The 19,395-nt window shown below is 48.5% G+C and overlaps 1 protein-coding gene across 1 annotated transcript in view; it reads right to left on the bottom strand.

The window, feature by feature from the left end:
* The window catches only part of LOC106591301 (neuroligin-3), a 321,864-nt gene that overhangs the window by 40,266 nt on the left and 262,203 nt on the right, over positions 1 to 19,395 (bottom strand). Inside the window, exons 5-6 of the mRNA XM_045717892.2 lie at positions 5,069 to 5,334; positions 4,363 to 4,886 (exon numbers count right to left, since the gene is read on the bottom strand). Coding sequence (XP_045573848.1) covers positions 4,363 to 4,886; positions 5,069 to 5,334 — 790 coding nt within the window. The remainder of the gene's footprint in view (positions 1 to 4,362; positions 4,887 to 5,068; positions 5,335 to 19,395) is intronic.

The raw sequence follows: 19,395 nt of genomic DNA, 5'->3' as shown, positions 1-19,395 counted from the left end.
CCCTATCCCCCCTCGCTCTCTCTCTCCCCCTCCCTCTCGCTCTCCCCTCTCTCCCCTCCCTCTCCCCCTCCCTCTCTCTCCCCCCATCCCCCCCGCCCTCTCTCTCTCCCCCTCTCTCCTCCTCCCTCTCTCTCTATGGTAAAAAAGTTAGAAAAACCATCCCCCTCCCTCTCGCTCTCCCCTCTCTCCCCTCCCTCTCCCCTCTCTCCCCCTCCCTCTCTCTCCCCCATCCCCCCGCCCTCTCTCTCTCCCCCTATCCCCTCCTCCCTCTCTCTCCCCCCTATCCCCCTCCCTCTTGCTCTCCCCCTCTCTCTCTCTCTATGGTAAAAAAAGTTAGAAAAACCAGGCAGGGTTTATCAGCATAAATAAATATGACAGATGCAAGCCTATGGAGGGGAGAGGGATGGTGAGAGGGATGGTGAGAGGGGAGAGGCATGGAGGGAGAGGAGGGGGAGGAGGGAGAGACAGAGGAAAGGCTTTGGGGGTGAGTGATCCAGGCTGTTGACAGGAAGAGAGACATATTCCAGCATCCTCTTTAGAGACCGACACCCAGCGACAGGGCCAGGAAGAGAGACATGTTCCAGCATCCTCTTTAGAGACCGACACCCAGCGACAGGGCCAGGAAGAGAGACATGTTACAGCTTCCTCTTTAGAGACCGACGCCCAGCGACAGGGCCAGGAAGAGAGACATGTTACAGCATCCTCTTCAGAGACCGACACCCAGCGGTTATAATGTCTACACTAAGGATTACAATCTGTGGTGAAAATCTTATGTGTGTTTTTCTCTGCTCTCCCCGTCCCCTGTAGGCCATGAGGCTTCAATGGTACAGTCCTTTACATATGTATGTATGTGTGGTGTAGTCGGAGGGTCAGTGACAGCTGTGTAGTCAGAGAGTATGTACATTGTTACGTCATGCCAATAAAGTTAATTTAATTGAGTCAGTAACATGGGTGTATTCAGAGAGTCAGTAACAGGGGTGTAGTCAGAGGGTCAGTAACAGGGGTGTAGTCAGAGGGTCAGTAACAGGGGTGTAGTCAGAGGGTCAGTAACAGGGGTGTAGTCAGAGAGTCAGTAACAGGGGTGTAGTCAGAGGGTCAGTAACAGGGGTGTAGTCAGAGGGTCAGTAACAGGGGTGTAGTCAGAGGGTCAGTAACAGGGGTGTAGTCAGAGGGTCAGTAACAGGGGTGTAGTCAGAGGGTCAGTAACAGGGGTGTAGTCAGAGGGTCAGTAACAGGGGTGCAGTCAGAGGGTCAGTAACAGGGGTGTAGTCAGAGGGTCAGTAACAGGGGTGTAGTCAGAGGGTCAGTAACAGGGGTGTAGTCAGAGGGTCAGTAACAGGGGTGTAGTCAGAGGGTCAGTAACAGGGGTGTAGTCAGAGGGTCAGTAACAGGGGTGTAGTCAGAGGGTCAGTAACAGGGGTGCAGTCAGAGGGTCAGTAACAGGGTGTAGTCAGAGGGTCAGTAACAGGGGTGTAGTCAGAGGGTCAGTAACAGGGGTGCAGTCAGAGGGTCAGTAACAGGGGTGTAGTCAGAGGGTCAGTAACAGGGGTGTAGTCAGAGGGTCAGTAACAGGGGTGTAGTCAGAGGGTTCAGCAGTAACAGGGGTGTAGTCAGAGGGTCAGTAACAGGGGTGCAGTCAGAGGGTCAGTAACAGGGGTGTAGTCAGAGGGTCAGTAACAGGGGTGCAGTCAGAGGGTCAGTAACAGGGGTGTAGTCAGAGGGTCAGTAACAGGGGTGTAGTCAGAGGGTCAGTAACAGGGGTGTAGTCAGAGGGTCAGTAACAGGGGTGTAGTCAGAGGGTCAGTAACAGGGGTGTAGTCAGAGGGTCAGTAACAGGGGTGTAGTCAGAGGGTCAGTAACAGGGGTGTAGTCAGAGGGTCAGTAAGTCAGAGACCTTTCAGGATCTTTGAGAAGCAGCAGAGCAGTCCATCTGGAGAGTTCTACAACTGTTAGTCAGTTCAGACCCTGTTCTCCTCAGAGACAGCTCATCCTGTCTGTTAGTCAGTTCAGACCCTGTTCTCCTCAGAGACAGAACATCCTGTCTGTTAGTCAGATCAGACCCTGTTCTCCTCAGAGACAGATCATCCTGTCTGTTAGTCAGTTCAGACCCTGTTCTCCTCAGAGACAGATCATCCTGTCTGTTAGTCAGTTCAGACGCTGTTCTCCTCAGAGACAGATCATCCTGTCTGTTAGTCAGTTCAGACCCTGTTCTCCTCAGAGACAGATCATCCTGTCTGTTAGTCAGTTCAGACCCTGTTCTCCTCAGAGACAGATCACCATGCCCCGTGGGTCCATGCCAGACACACACACACATGAACACACAGAGACACAGACACACGCAACAAGACGTCTGCATAAACGCACGCACCCACACACACACCCGGACGGACCAGTACATCACTGTAGAAAGTCGAGAGAGGAGAGAGGAGAGAGAGAAGAGAGCAGAGAGCAGAGAGGAGAGCAGAGAGGAGAGCAGAGAGAGGAAAGGCGAGAGGAGAGCAGAGAAGAGAGAGGAGAGAGGAGAGGAGAGAAGAGAGAGGAGAGAGGAGAGAGGAGAGCAGAGAAGAGAGAGAGAGAGGAGAGAGGAGAGAGAAGAAGAGAGCAGAGAGCAGAGAGGAGAGCAGAGAGGAGAGCAGAGAGAGGAAAGGAGAGAGGAGAGCAGAGAAGAGAGAGGAGAGAAGAGAGGAGAGAGGAGAGAGGAGAGGAGAGCAAAGAGGAGAGCAAAGAGGAGAGCAGAGAGGAGAGCAGAGAGAGGAGAGCAGAGAGGAGAGGAGAGAGGAGAGAAGAGCAGAGAAGAGAGCAGAGAGGAGAGCAGAGGAGAGGAGAGAGCAGAGAGGAGAGGAGAGCAGAGCAGAGCAGAGAGGAGTGGAGAGAGCAGAGAGCAGAGAGGAGAGGAGAGGAGAGAGCAGAGAGGAGAGGAGAGCAGAGAGGAGAGAGGAAAGAGGAGAGCAGAGGAGAGAGCAGAGCAGAGACTGGTAAATACCAGGAAGCATTGGATGAATACAGCCCGTCCACCCATCCTTCCTCCAGATCAATATATATCTGGTAATGGGGATTGTCAAATTACATTTCAGATATTACAACTGACTACCAGTAGGAGGCAACCAAATGGAGCTGCTTTGTGTGTGTGTGTGTGTGTGTGTGTGTGTGTGTGTGTGTGTGTGTGTGTGTGTGTGTGTGTGTGTGTGTGTGTGATCCACGGGGGCAGAGCTTCTCGACTGACTGAGTGGAGAGGAGCAGAGAATCAATACCACCGTGGGCCAGAGTGTGATATGCCTGTGTGTGTGTGTGTGTGTGTGTGTGTGTGTGTGTGTGTGTGTGTGTGTGTGTGTGTGTGTGTGTGTGTGTGTGTGTGTGTGTGTGTGTGTGTGTGTGTGTGTGTGTGTGTGTGTGTGTGTGTGTGTGTGTAGACACCCCAGACATCCCAGACATCTCAGACACCCCAGACACCCCAGACACCCAAGATATCTCAGACACCCCAGACACCCCAGACAGGGAGGTAGGTTCTCACACTGAAAGACACACACTCACATTGTACTTTCCATCTTCAGCTTGTCAGCTGTCTAGTGAGAGATCAAGACTGGCCCTGCCAAACACATCTCTGTTGAATAACACCTACCTTCTGCCTATCTCCTTCAGCAACACCTCCTACATGGTGGTCATATTAAAGACTCAGTGATAGAGTCAGTGAGACATATTACTAAACAGAGGCAGAAGTTTGCTGATTATATAGAACCCTCTATTTCTAATCTGATCTCAAACTAGTTCCACTGCTTTTTATATTCTTCCCCTCTAATCAGGGACTGATTTAGACCTGGGACACCAGGTGGGTGATTCCCCTCTAATCAAGGACTGATTTAGACCTGGGACACCAGGTGGATGATTCCCCTCTAATCAGGGGCTGATTTAGACCTGGGACACCAGGTGGATGATTCCCCTCTAATCAGGGACTGATTTAGACCTGGGACACCAGGTGGATGATTCCCCTCTAATCAGGGGCTGATTTAGACCTGGGACACCAGGTGGATGATTCCCCTCTAATCAGGGGCTGATTTAGACCTGGGACACCAGGTGGATGATTCCCCTCTAATCAGGGGCTGATTTAGACCTGGGACACCAGGTGGATGATTCCCCTCTAATCAGGGACTGATTTAGACATGGGACACCAGGTGGATGATTCCCCTCTAATCAGGGGCTGATTTAGACCTGGGACACCAGGTGGATGATTCCCCTCTAATCAGGGGCTGATTTAGACCTGGGACACCAGGTGGATGCCATTAATTATCAAGTAGAACAGAAAACCAGAAGCAGTCCGGAGCTTGTAGGTTAAGATGTTAAAGTACTAAAGCAGGACAACTTTACCCGGTCTTGGCGAAGTTAGTCCAGTAGGTCATCACCACAGCACTGAGCATGATGTCGTTCTTGGAGAAGTTACAGGGGAACAGGTCTGTGGGTCCGATCATGGGGATCCCGAACACATACGGTACCTCGTCCCCGTGGGCTGCGTCCGACCAGGCCGGCTTCATCAGACTCTGGCAGTGGTGGTAGAAGGCGTAGAAGTACGTTGGCGAGCCGTAACGGGCGTGGAGGTCCGCCGTCACCACCGACGGCTCCACCCACTGGTGGTCGGTGAACAAGGCGACCAGCGTCTTACGTCGTGTCTCTGGGTTTTCGCGGTCCGCCCAGTCCGTGTACATGAACTTGATGGTCTCTCTCAGAGTGTCTTTGCCTTCTGGGTAACCGTAGAGGCTGTCAACGAAGTCTGACACTGAGAAGTCAAAGTCGTTTCCGGAGATGCCGTCCTCTGAGTCGACCACATTGTCCACGAAGCGAAGCCCCTCCCCCTGGTTGATTCCCAGCATGATGTCATAATTCAGGAACTCTCCCTGTGTGGAAATAACCACATGTTGACAAATTACTTTCACCTAAAATTGGATTATAGTTGTTATGTATATAGTTGACTTTACATAATTACCATTATGGGAATATTTGTGTGCGTATGTTTTTTCATAAACAAAGTCAAATAAGAAACAAACAAAGCAACCAAACTATCCCAGCGGTCGCCCACCTGCTCCATGAGGATCTCTGGATCGTCAGGTATTACGTCTCCGTCTATAACCGGTCCGAAGGCTACATGGTACCGTGCTGGCTGGATGTCCTGCTCAACCAGCTCCCTGGCACTCTTCTTCCTCAGACAGTCCACCATGTCCAGGGTATCCAGAACGTTACAGCCCACCTTCTCAGACAGCAGACGGGTGTACTTCACAGGCTGGTAGTTGACCGACCAGCTGGACAGGGCAGAGCCACTCTGGATGATGGCACGGTGGAACAGACCTACAGAGGTACAGAGGACCTAATGGTTAGAATGTCTATGTAACCATAGCAGCATAAGAAAAACAACTCTGGATGATGGCACAGTGGAACAGACCTGGAGAGAGGACAACAGAGAGAGAGAGAGGAGAGTGGTAATGTTCTCTGTACGCTATGAAAGAAACTGGAGAAGAATGGAGCTGGAGCCAAGCCATACAGAATACACTGAAAAAGTGGCACCTATACAGAAACATATAGACAGCTAATGAGCTTATGAATCCTTCCTGTCTACCCAACCCACATAGATAAAACATCTCCGTGTAATATGTGTAGTGATGAGAGGACAGATGTCCTGTCTAACTGTCAGACAGACAGACAGAGATGACAGAAATGAGTGTGTGTGTGTGTGTGTGTGTGTGTGTGTGTGTGTGTGTGTGTGTGTGTGTGTGTGTGTGTGTGTGTGTGTGTGTGTGACAGAAACATTCATCTCTATAACCTAGTAATCTGCTCTACTGGCAGGGGTGATACCCAAATGGCACCCTATTCCCTATTAAAGAGCTATGGACCCTGGACAAAAGTAGGGTACTATATAGGGACCAGGGTATAATTTGGAACTCAGATTGTGTGTCTGTCAGAACCAGCTGCTAGACAGGACATCTATACACCTCATGAAAGGGGACTCACATACACAGTAAGCATTCGATGGCTGTCAAACATCCCTGAATAATACCGTATCCATGTAGCTGCTTGCTGAGCTATTTCTACTTCTCTGTTTCGAGCACTTTTTATCCAGCGTTATAGGCTGAAAGGGGGAGGTTACAGAAGTCAACCTCCACAGTTTATTGTATAGTTATATTTTCTTGACCTGTGACCTTCACTGAGTCTTTCCACACAACTACATACCTTAGAAGTCATCAGTAATAACAATCATCTACATTATCACTAACTACTACAGTAGCTGTGGCTGGAGCGCTACAAATAATCTGTCTAGCGCTGTGTGTGTGTGTGTGTGTGTGTGTGTGTGTGTGTGTGTGTGTGTGTGTGTGTGTGTGTGTGTGTGTGTGTGTGTGTGTGTGTGTGGCGTGTGTACAGTAGAAGTCGGAAGTTTACATACACCTTAGCCAAATACATTAAAACTCAGTTTTTCACAATGCCTGACATTTAATCCTAGTAAAAATTCTCTGTTTTAGGTCAGTTAGGATCACCCCTTTTTTTACGAATTTGAAAAATCAGAATAATAGCAGAGAGAATGATTTATTTCAGCTTTTTTTTTCTTTCATCACATTCCCAGTGGGTCAGAAGTTTACATACACTCAATCAGTATTTGGTAGCATTGCCTTTAAATTGTTTAACTTGGGTCAAACTTTTCGGGTAGTCTTCCACAAGCTTCACCCATTAAGTTGGGTGAATTTTGGCCCATTCCTCCTGACAGAGCTGTGGATATAGACACTTTTGTGCCTGTTTCCTCTAGCATCTTCACAAGGTCCTTTGGTATTGTTCTGGGATTGATTTGCACTTTTCACACCAAAGTACGTTCATCTCTAGGAGACAGAAGGCGTCTCCTTCCTGAGTGGTATGACAGCTGCGTGGTCCCATGGTGTTTATACTGGCGTACTTTTGTTTGTACAGATGAACGTGGAATCTTCAGGCGTTTGGAAATTGCTCCCAAGGATGAACCAGACTTGTGGAGCTCTACAATTTTTTTCTGAGGTCTTGGCTGATTTAAAAAAAATGCTCCTATGAGGTCAAGCAAAGAAGCTTCTGACCCACTGGAATTGTGACACAGTGAATTATAAGTGAAATAATCTGTCTGTAAACAATTGTTGGAAAAACGACTTGTGTCATGCACAAAGTACATGTCCCAACCGACTTGCCAAAACTATAGTTTGTTAACAAGAAATTTGTGGAGTGGTTGAAAAATGAGTTTTAATGACTCCAACCTGAGTGTATGTAAACTTACAACTTCAACTGTACGGTCGTGGCCAAAGGTTTTGAGAATGACACAAATATTAATTTTCACAAAGTCTGCTGCCTCAGTGTCTTTAGGTATTTTTGTCAGATGTTACTATGGAATACTTAAGTATAAGTATAGGCATTTCATAAGTGTCAAAGGCTTTTATTGACAATTACATGAAGTTGATGCAGAGAGTCAATATTTGCAGTGTTGACCCTTCTTTTTCAAGACCTCTGCAATCCGCCCTGGCATGCTGTCAGTTAACTTCTGGGCCACATCCTGACTGATGGAAGCCCATTCTTGCATAATCAATGCTTGGAGTTTGTCAGAATATGTGTGTTGTTGTTTGTCCACCAGCCTCTTGAGGATTGACCACAAGTTCTCAATGGGATTAAGGTCTAGGGAGTTTCCTGGCCATGGACCCAAAATATCGATGTTTTGTTCCCCGAGCCACTTAGTTATCACTTTTGCCTTATGGCAAGGTGCTCCATCATGCTGGAAAAGGCATTGTTCGTCACCAAACTGTTCCTGGATGGTTGGGAGAAGTTGCTCTCGGAGGATGTGTTGGGACCATTCTTTATTCTGTGTTCTTAGGCAAAATTGTGAGTGAGCCCACTCCCTTGGCTGAGAAGCAACCCCACACAAGAATGGTCTCAGGATGCTTTACTGTTGGCATGACACAGGACTGATGGTAGCGCTCACCTTGTCTTCTCCGGACAAGCTTTTTTCCAGATGCCCCAAACAATCGGAAAGGGGATTCATCAGAGAAAATTACTTTACCCCAGTCCTCAGCAGTCCAATCCCTGTACCTTTTGCAGAATATCAGTCTGTCCCTGATGTTTTTCCTGGAGAGAAGTGGCTTCTATGCTGCCTGTCTTGACACCAGGCCATCCTCCAAAAGTCTTTGCCTCACTGTGCGTGCAAATGCACTCACACCTGCCTGCTGCCGTTCCTGAGCAAGCTCTGTACTGGTGGTGCCCCGATCCCACAGCTGAATCAACTTTTGGAGACGGTCCTTGCGTTTGCTGGGCTTTCTTGAGCGCCCTGAAGCCTTCTTCACAACAATTGAACCGCTCTCCTTGAAGTTCTTGATGATCCAATAAATGGTTGATTTAGGTGCAATCTTACTGGCAGCAATATCCTTGCCTGTGAAGCCCTTTTTGTGCAAAGCAATGATGACGGCACATGTTTCCTTGCAGGTAACCATGGTTGACAGAGGAAGAACAATGATTCCAAGCACCACCCTCCTTTTGAAGCATCCAGTCTGTTAATCGAACTCAATCAGCATGACAGAGTGATCTCCAGCCTTGTCCTCGTCAACACTCACACCTGTGTTAACGAGAGAATCACTGACATGATGTCAGCTGGTCCTTTTGTGGCAGGGCTGAAATGCAGTGGAAATGTTTTTGGGGGATTCAGTTAATTTGTTCAGTTCATAACATTCTGGAGTATATGCAAATTGCCATCATACAAACTGAGGCAGCAGACTTTGTGAAAATTGATATTTTTGTCATTCTCAAAACTTTTGGCCACGACTGTACTATCTCTCCCTTCCTTCAACAGACAATAAAAGCAGGTGACTGGAGCCGGGATACTCTTTCTCAGTATCAACTCTCCGCTCTACAGTTCAGTTCTGTATATGTGGTGCTATTAATAAGATGGCTGTCTTGCTGGCCAGGCAGTAGGGAATGGTACTGTTCTGAGACTGTGGAGGGAGAGGAACAGAACGGTCGGTCATTAAAACAGAGTCTCTCTCTCTCTCTCTGAGTCTCTCTCTCTCTGAGTCTCTCTCTCTCTCCCTGAGTCTCTCTCTCTCTCTCTCTGAGTCTCTCTCGCTCCGAGTCTCTCTCTCTCCTTCTCTCTCTCTCTCCATCTCCAAGTCTCTCTCTCTCTCTGAGTCTCTCTCTCTCTCTCTAATTTCTGACAAGCCTATCTCTCTCTCTCTCTCTCCCTGTTGCTCTCTTTCTCTTCAATCTCTCTCTTCAATTTCTCTCTCTCTCTCCCTCTTTCTCACACTCCCTCCCCATCCCTCTCTCTCTCTCTCTCCCTTCTCTCTCTCTCCTTCGTCCTCTTTTCACCAGTCTTCAAACAGTGAGTGGCTGCAGGAGATGTAAAGGAAGGGCATTAGCCAATCTGCTGTGTTATTATCTGTCTGGCGTCGGCCATTTTCTAATTGAACATGCAGATGTGCCTTTTTTCTTCCTGTGTCCTAATAGTAATTCTGATGTCAAATGAGAGATGACTTAAGCAGCGTGTCGGCGGAATATTAAATGGTCGAGGATTTGACTGGACTCCAGTGTGTCCGTGTGTGCGTGAGTGTGCGCCTGTGTGTGTCTAAGTGTGTTTGTGCGCGTGGGGGAATGGCAATCGGTGGAGGCGGTCGGTGAAGGTCGTTTGTTCCGTTCGTTTGTTCCGTTCGTTTTTCTTTCTCTTCCTGTAAGTAATCAGGCTAAAAGCTCTGCATCTGAGGAGCCGCTCCCCTTTAATGAAACGTCTCTACATTAAAGACTGAGCCTGCTGTGTGTGTGTGTGTGTGTGTGTGTGTGTGTGTGTGTGTGTGTGTGTGTGTGTGTGTGTGTGTGTGTGTGTGTGTGTGTGTGTGTGTGTGTGTGTGTGTGTGTGTGTGTGTGTGTGTGTCTCCTCAGGTCAGCTCTCATCTTGATGAAGATGTCTGTCTTATTGAAGACCATAAATGTGAAATGCAGAGAGCTTTTATTACAGATGCAATGAATTACATACTTTATACAACTCAGCGCCTCACACACACACACACACACACACACACACACACACACACACACACACACACACACACACACACACACACACACACCCGCACCTCACAGGCATCATGCAACACCCAGAGTAGAGGATCATGGGAATGAGGAAGGAATATTGACCACTCTGAAATAACATAATATCTATCTAGATAATAACATGTTCGTGTTCGAGGGACGGTACAAATGATGATAGAAGGAGGAATTGATTGATCTTTAGAAAATAAACGATCAGAAATGGAGGATGTAAAGGATGATAGATGCTCTAACAGAAAGCAAGATGGCGACAATCATAATACAGTGCACTCTACATAGAAGAGTTTAACAGGAAATGGTTCATCTTTTTAACAGTATCATTTTCATCCATTGCTTGATAATGCCAATACACAAATGTTGTTTTGTTTGAAATATATTCTACCTAGTAATGTATCTTCACTTTTACCTACGCCGGTTAACACTCACATTCACGCTTAAAAAAATAAAATCCAACTTACATTTCTGACCTTCTACATAATCTTCCAGGCTTAGTTGAAACACGCTATTTCACTCTGTAGGAGTGTCTAACTCCTAATCATCCTAATAATCCCATTATCAGCCCATGACGTTTCAGTGGGATGGCATTCCCACGTGCCTCTGCCTAGCTTTCATCTGCATAGCTTTAACATACAGCAGAGATAGACCCAGAAAAGACTAATATCAGACAACCTGGTTCTTACAATCATTATCTAGACACTGCAGTGACACATGGGCATACAGCAGACAGGATACCAAATTCAAAATGGCCGTCACCTTCTGAGAAGGCAGAAGGATAGAGGATAACAGGATAAGTATGACACATTTTTACATCCACACGTACAGCAGAAGCCCGTTCATTTATTACGGCTAGCTCGTCCTGAGAAGGGGAGAATAGGGGAATGACAATAATAACAGTGTTATTGTGGTTAAATCAATATGTCACTCATCATTATAACAATCATATCTGGAATCGAAGATTATATTTTGCCACTGGCACCTGTTTCAGCTCAGATATATGAGTAGGGGCCTGTTTACTTTTTTCTCCAAATATTGTTTTCTCCATTTAGTTTTTTCAGGTTTCAGTTTTTCCCAGTTTCTTTCAGGTTTTTGCTTTCAAAATAATCCCTTTTATATAGAAAAACAACAGAAAAACAAACTGGATGTTCTAAGTCCACAACAATGCTTAAACCACATCAGGAGACCACGTTTGAGGTCTGTGAAAAATGTAAGAAATGTCATTTTTGGATGTAGTTTAATGCAAGTGCGCACCAGCAAGAGTCAGTAGTTTGCCCTGCGCGCCCAGGCGGTATTCGGCCATGATTACTACAAGCTGTGATAGTCTAGCCAGCTAACTTACCAATCTAAAACATTTTTACTGACATGGCTAATTGAGTGAGTCTCAGTGACTAACAAAACAAGAGGAAAAACTGCTTGTTTATTCTACTGTTCTAATTCTGAACAGTAAGTTGAGACCCCGACTGAGTCCCCTCTCCAAAAATTATATATATATATATATATATACAGTATATTTGATTTAGGTCGGGGGCCCCCTAGCAGCGGGGGCCCCTAAGCGTTGGCCGGCCCTGTCTAAAGGTCAACGCTCCAGATGTAACATTACAGTTAGGGCAGTGATGGACTACAGTACTAGTCATTGCCATATTACCCTGCTTTCCCCTGACCTCCAGGGGGCCCACATTGATTTTGTTAGTCACTCTCCCTCAGATATCATTAACATGGCATGAATCAAATCAAATCATAATAATCTGTCTCAGCCTCCAGTATTTATGCTGCAGTAGTTTATGTGTCGGGGGGCTAGGGTCAGTCTGTTACATCTGGAGTATTTCTCTTGTCTTATCCGGTGTCCTGTGTGTATTTAAATATGCTCTCTCTAATTCTCTCTTTCTCTCTTTCTGTCTTTCTCTCGGAGGACCTGAGCCCTAGGACCATGCCTCAGGACTACCTGGTATGATGACTCCTTGCTGTCCCCAGTCCACCTGGCCGTGCTGCTGCTCCAGTTTCAACTGTTCTGCCTGCGGCTATGGAACCCTGACCTGTTCACCGGACGTGCTTGTTGCACCCACGACAACTACTATGATTATTATTATTTGACCATGCTGGTCATTTATGAACATTTTAACATTTTAACATTTTGACCATGTTCTGTTATAATATCCACCCTGCACAGCCAGAAGAGGACTGGCCACCCCTCATAGCCTGGTTCCTCTCTAGGTTTCTTCCTAGGTTTTTGGCCTTTCTAGGGAGTTTTTCCTAGGGAGTTTTTCCTAGCCACCGTGCTTCTTTCACATGCTTTGCTTGCTGTTTGGGGTTTTAGGCTGGGTTTCTGTACAGCACTTTGAGAATATCAGCTGATGTACGAAGGGCTATATAAAAATAAATTTGATTTGAAATTTGATTTAATATTTGTCACGTGCCGAATACAACAGGTGTTGACCTCACCGTGAAATGCTTACTTACAAGCCCTTAAGCAACAATGCAGTTCAAGAAATAGACTTACTAAATAAACTAAAGTAAAAAAATATATGTATATAATGAACACAACAAAATAACAATAATGAGGCTGTATACAGGGGGTACTGGTACTGAGTCAGTGTGCTGGATACAGGTTAGTCGAGGTAATATGTACATGTAGGTAGGGGTAAAGTGACTATACATAGATAATAAACAGAGAGTAGCAGCAGTGTTCAAACAAAGGGGGTCAATGTAGATAGTCAGGATGGCCATTTGATTAATTGTTCAGCAGTCTTATGGCTTGTGGGTAGAAGCTCTTAGGGAGCCTTTTGGTCCTAGACTTGATGCTCCGGTACTGCTTGCCATGCGGTAGCAGAGAGAACAGTATGACTTGGGGGACTGGAGTCTAAGACCATTTTTTGGGCCTTCCTCTGCCACCGCCTGCTATATAGGTCCTGGATGGCAGGAAGCTTGGCCCCAGTGATGTACTGGGCCGTATGCACAACCCTCTGTAGCGCCAATTCTACACATTTTGTTCTTGGCAAAATGTGTAGAATTACAGGGAATTAGCTTTAAAACTGCAACAGCAACACAATGTGTGCGTGTGTGTGTGTGTGTGTACATTATCCATCATCTCACCCCAGTATCACCATCCGTGGCCAATAGAGAGTAAGAGCCAGAGGGGAAACGCTGTGTTTGAGTCCCAGAGAGGCAGCGATGTTACACTTAAGTATCATCCACTTGTTATTCCGACGAGATGCAGGCCAGGAACTATTGTTGTGCAAATACAGTGCTCTTGCAGCTTGAGAATGTGTCTGAGATGATTGTATAGAGCACATTTCTGAGGTGTCAAAGCCATTCACACCCTCCATAATATAAAGTTACCTCTCATTCAGCACCTCCATAATGTAAATTTACTTCGGTGTTTGGCCACAAAATGCCCTCCACGTCAGGATTTTTTGATTTGTGCTGCCTAGTGAATAAGAGTGTTTGCTTCTGTCCTAAATGACACCCTATGCACTACGTAGTGCACAACTTTTGACCAGGGCCCATTGGGCTATAAAGGGAATAGGGTGCCATTTGGGATGCTGGCTTTGTCTGAGGACCGTCTCAGGGTGCGAAAGCAAAGCGCTGTAGGAGACAAAGGGGAGAATGGGGACTGGGTCCATCTGTCAGAATGGGAGAATGGGGACTGGGTCCAACTGTCTGTTCTGTCAGAATGGGAGAATGGGGACTGGGTCCATCTGTCTGCTCTGTCAGAATGGGAGAATGGGGACTGGGTCCATCTGTCTGCTCTGTCAGAATGGGAGAATGGGGACTGGGTCCAACTGTCAGAATGGGAGAATGGGGACTGGGTCCATCTGTCTGCTCTCAGAATGGGAGAATGGGGACTGGGTCCATCTGTCTGCTCTGTCAGAATGGGAGAATGGGGACTGGGTCCATCTGTCTGCTCTGTCAGAATGGGAGAATGGGGACTGGGTCCATCTGTCTGTTCTGTCAGAATGGGAGAATGGGGACTGGGTCCATCTGTCAGAATGGGAGAATGGGGACTGGGTCCATCTGTCAGAATGGGAGAATGGGGACTGGGTCCATCTATCTGCTCTGTCAGAATGGGAGAATGAGGACTGGGTCCATCTGTCTGTTCTGTCAGAATGGGGACTGGGTCCATCTGTCTGTTCTGTCAGAATGGAGGAATGGGGACTGGGTCCATCTGTCTGCTCTGTCAGAATGGGAGAATGGGGACTGGGTCCATCTGTCTGTTCTGTCAGAATGGAGGAATGGGGACTGGGTCCATCTGTCTGCTCTGTCAGAATGGAGGAATGGGGACTGGGTCCATCTGTCTACTCTGTCAGAATGGGAGAATGAGGACTGGGTCCATCTGTCTGCTCTGTCAGAATGGGAGAATGGGGACTGGGTCCATCTGTCTGCTCTGTCAGAATGGGAGAATGGGGACTGGGTCCAACTGTCAGAATGGGAAAATGGGGACTGGGTTCATCTGTCTGCTCTATCAGAATGGGAGAATGGAGACTGGGTCCAACTGTCAGAATGGGAGAATGGGGACTGGTTTCATCTGGCTGCTCTGTCAGAATGGGAGAATGGGGACTGGGTCCATCTGTCTGTTTTGTCAGAATGGGAGAATGGGGACTGGGTCCATCTGTCAGAATGGGAGAATGGGAGAATGGGGACTGGGTCCATCTGTCTGTTCTGTCAGAATGGGGACTGGGTCCATCTGTCTGTTCTGTCAGAATGGGAGAATGGGGACTGGGTCCGTCCATCTGTCTGTTCTGTCAGAATGGGAGAATGGGGACTGGGTCCATCTGTCTGCTCTGTCAGAATGGGAGAATGGGGACTGGGTCCATCTGTCTGTTCTGTCAGAATGGGAGAATGGGGACTGGGTCCATCTGTCTGTTCTGTCAGAATGGGAGAATGGGAGAATGGGGACTGGGTCCATCTGTCTGTTCTGTCAGAATGGGAGAATGGGGACTGGGTCCATCTGTCTGTTCTGTCAGAATGGGAGAATGGGGACTGGGTCCATCTGTCTGCTCTGTCAGAATGGGAGAATGGGGACTGGGTCCATCTGTCTGTTCTGTCAGAATGGGAGAATGGGGACTTGTTCCATCTGTCTGTTCTGACAGAATGGGAGAATGGGGACTGGGTCCATCTGTCAGAATGGGAGAATGGGGACTGGGTCCATCTATCTGTTCTGTCAGAATGGGAGAATGGGGACTGGGTCCATCTGTCTGTTCTGTCAGAATGGGAGAATGGGGACTGGGTCCATCTGTCTGTTCTGTCAGAATGGGAGAATGGGGACTGGGTCCATCTGTCAGAATGGGAGAATGGGGACTGGGTCCATCTATCTGCTCTGTCAGAATGGGAGAATGGGGACTGGGTCCATCTGTCTGTTCTGTCAGAATGGGAGAATGGGGACTGGGTCCATCTGTCAGAATGGGCGAATGGGGACTGGGTCCATCTGTCTGTTCTGTCAGAATGGGAGAATGGGGACTGGGTCCATCTGTCTGCTCTGTCAGAATGGGAGAATGGGGACTGGGTCCATCTGTCTGTTCTGTCAGAATGGGCGAATGGGGACTGGGTCCATCTATCTGCTCTGTCAGAATGGGAGAATGGGGACTGGGTCCATCTGTCTGTTCTGTCAGAATGGGAGAATGGGGACTGGGTCCATCTGTCAGAATGGGAGAATGGGGACTGGGTCCAACTGTCAGAATGGGAGAATGGGGAGTGGGTCCATCTGTCTGCTCTGTCAGAAGGTGAGAATTCGGACTGGGTCCATCTGTCTGTTCTGTCAGAATGGGAGAATGGGGACTGGGTCCATCTGTCTTTTCTGTCAGAATGGGAGAATGGGGACTGGGTCCATCTGTCAGAATGGGAGAATGGGGACTGGGTCCAACTGTCAGAATGGGGGAATGGGGACTGGGTCCATCTATCTGCTCTGTCAGAAGGTGAGAATTCGGACTGGGTCCATCTGTCTGTTCTGTCAGAATGGGAGAATGGGGACTGGGTCCATCTGTCTTTTCTGTCAGAATGGGAGAATGGGGACTGGGTCCATCTGTCAGAATGGGAGAATGGGGACTGGGTCCAACTGTCAGAATGGGAGAATGGGGACTGGGTCCATCTGTCTGTTCTGTCAGAATGGGAGAATGGGGACTGGGTCCATCTGTCTGCTCTGTCAGAATGGGAGAATGGGGACTGGGTCCATCTGTCTGTTCTGTCAGAATGGGAGAATGGGGACTGGGTCCATCTGTCAGAATGGGAGAATGGGGACTGGGTCCAACTGTCAGAATGGGAGAATGGGGACTGGGTCCATCTGTCTGCTCTGTCAGAATGGGAGAATGGGGACTGGGTCCATCTATCTGCTCTGTCAGAATGGGAGAATGGGGACTGGGTCCATCTGTCTGAATGGGAGAATGGGAGAATGGGGACTGGGTCCATCTGTCAGAATGGGAGAATGGGGACTGGGTCCATCTGTCAGAATGGGAGAATGGGGACTGGGTCCAACTGTCAGAATGGGAGAATGGGGACTGGGTCCATCTGTCTGTTCTGTCAGAATGGGAGAATGGGGACTGGGTCCATCTGTCTGTTCTGTCAGAATGGGAGAATGGGGACTGGGTCCATCTGTCTGTTCTGTCAGAATGGGAGAATGGGGACTGGGTCCATCTGTCTGCTCTGTCAGAATGGGAGAATGGGGACTGGGTCCATCTGTCTGTTCTGTCAGAATGGGAGAATGGGGACTGGGTCCATCTGTCTGTTCTGTCAGAATGGGAGAATGGGGACTGGGTCCATCTGTCTGCTCTGTCAGAATGGGAGAATGGGGACTGGGTCCATCTGTCTGCTCTGTCAGAATGGGAGAATGGGGACTGGGTCCAACTGTCAGAATGGGAGAATGGGGACTGGGTCCATCTGTCTGCTCTGTCAGAATGGGAGAATGAGGACTGGGTCCATCTGTCTGTTATGGGAGAATGGGGACTGGGTCCATCTGTCAGAATGGGGGAATGGGGACTGGGTCCAACTGTCAGAATGGGAGAATGGGGACTGGGTCCATCTGTCAGAATGGGGGAATGGGGACTGGGTCCAACTGTCAGAATGGGAGAATGGGGACTCGGTCCAACTGTCAGAATGGGAGAATGGGGACTCGGTCCAACTGTCAGAATGGGAGAATGGGGACTGGGTCCATCTGTCTGCTCTCAGAATGGGAGAATGGGGACTGGGTCCAACTGTCTGCTCTCAGAATGGGAGAATGGGGACTGGGTCCAACTGTCTGCTCTCTCAGAATGGGAGAATGGGGACTGGGTCCAACTGTCAGAATGGGAGAATGGGGACTGGGTCCATCTGCCTGTTCTGTCAGAATGGGAGAATGGGGACTGGGTTCATCTGTCAGAATGGGAGAATGGGGACCAGGTCCATCTGTCTGTTCTGTCAGAATGGGAGAATGGGGACTGGGTCCATCTGTCTGTTCTGTCAGAATGGGAGAATGGGGACTGGGTCCATCTGTCAGAATGGGAGAATGGGGACTGGGTCCATCTGCCTGTTCTGTCAGAATGGGAGAATGGGGACTGGGTCCATCTGTCAGAATGGGAGAATGGGGACTGGGTCCATCTGTCAGAATGGGAGAATGGGGACTGGGTCCATCTGTCAGAATGGGAGAATGGGGACTGGGTCCATCTGTCAGAATGGGAGAATGGGGACTGGGTCCGTCCGTCTGTCTGCTCTGTCAGAATGGGAGAATGGGGACTAGGTCCATCTGTCTGCTCTGTCAGAATGGGAGAATGGGGACTGGGTCCGTCCATCTGTCTGTTCTGTCAGAATGGGAGAATGGGGACTGGGTCCATCTGTCTGCTCTGTCAGAATGGGAGAATGGGGACTGGGTCCATCTGTCTGTTCTGTCAGAATGGGAGAATGGGGACTGGGTCCATCTGTCTGCTCTGTCAGAATGGGAGAATGGGGACTGGGTCCATCTGTCAGAATGGGAGAATGGGGACTGGGTCCATCTGTCTGCTCTCAGAATGGGAGAATGGGGACTGGGTCCATCTGTCAGAATGGGAGAATGGGGACTGGGTCCATCTGTCTGCTCTCAGAATGGGAGAATGGGGACTGGGTCCATCTGTCTGTTCTGTCAGAATGGGAGAATGGGAGAATGGGGACTGGGTCCATCTGTCAGAATGGGCGAATGGGGACTGGGTCCATCTGTCTGTTCTGTCAGAATGGGAGAATGGGGACTGGGTCCATCTGTCTGTTCTGTCAGAATGGGAGAATGGGGACTGGGTCCATCTGTCTGTTCTGTCAGAATGGGAGAATGGGGACTGGGTCCATCTGTCTGCTCTGTCAGAATGGGAGAATGGGGACTGGGTCCATCTGTCTGCTCTGTCAGAATGGGAGAATGGGGACTGGGTCCAACTGTCAGAATGGGAGAATGGGGACTGGGTCCATCTGTCTGCTCTGTCAGAATGGGAGAATGGGGACTAGGTCCATCTGTCTGCTCTGTCAGAATGGGAGAATGGGGACTGGGTCCATCTGTCTGCTCTGTCAGAATGGGAGAATGGGGACTGGGTCCAACTGTCAGAATGGGAGAATGGGGACTGGGTCCATCTGTCTGCTCTGTCAGAATGGGAGAATGGGGACTGGGTCCATCTGTCTGTTCTGTCAGAATGGGAGAATGGGGACTGGGTCCGTCTGTCTCCTCTGTCATGGCCTGTATTCTGTATTCTCCCACCTTCCATTTACAACACAGATACAGTAATTAAACAATGGAGGACTGAATTCTATCTATCTGTCTCTGGCCGCCGAGCATGAATCATTTTCACTTACGCTGACTTTTCTGCTTTGTGCTATAAGGCAAAGGGCATAGGTCCTAGATACTGTAGTAGCCCATTGTAAACAGGAAACGTGGTCTCTCTCTATACAAGTGTTCTGTGTGGAGTAACGTTGTCTTTGACTCTGGAGAACACCACAACAGAACGTCTTGGTTTTCTTTTTCAAAACAAAGACCAATGGGATTATTCCCAAACTAGAAGGTATTTATCTCTCTTGAATTGGAGAGCCTACATCAGCCGGAAAACAGTTTTTTACAGCTCGTGGATGCAGAGACATCAGAAAGCTGAAGCTGAAGCTGAGAGAGAGAGAGAGAGAGAGAGAGAGAGAGAGAGAGAGAGAGAGAGAGAGAGAGAGAGAGAGAGAGAGAGAGAAGAGGTCGAGAGAGAGAAGAGGTCAAGAGAGAGAAGAGGTCGAGAGAGAGAGAAGAGGTCGAGAGAGAGAGCAGAGGTCGAGAGAGAGAGAGCAGAGGTCAAGAGAGAGAGCAGAGGTCGAGAGAGAGAGAGAAAGCAGAGGTCGAGAGAGAGAGGCCTACAGGGGAAAGGG

Source organism: Salmo salar, chromosome 05 (assembly GCF_965601325.2).
Source record: "Salmo salar chromosome 05, fSalSal1, whole genome shotgun sequence".
Classification (NCBI taxonomy): domain Eukaryota; kingdom Metazoa; phylum Chordata; class Actinopteri; order Salmoniformes; family Salmonidae; genus Salmo; species Salmo salar.
This window is presented reverse-complemented; position numbering and strand designations above follow the sequence as displayed.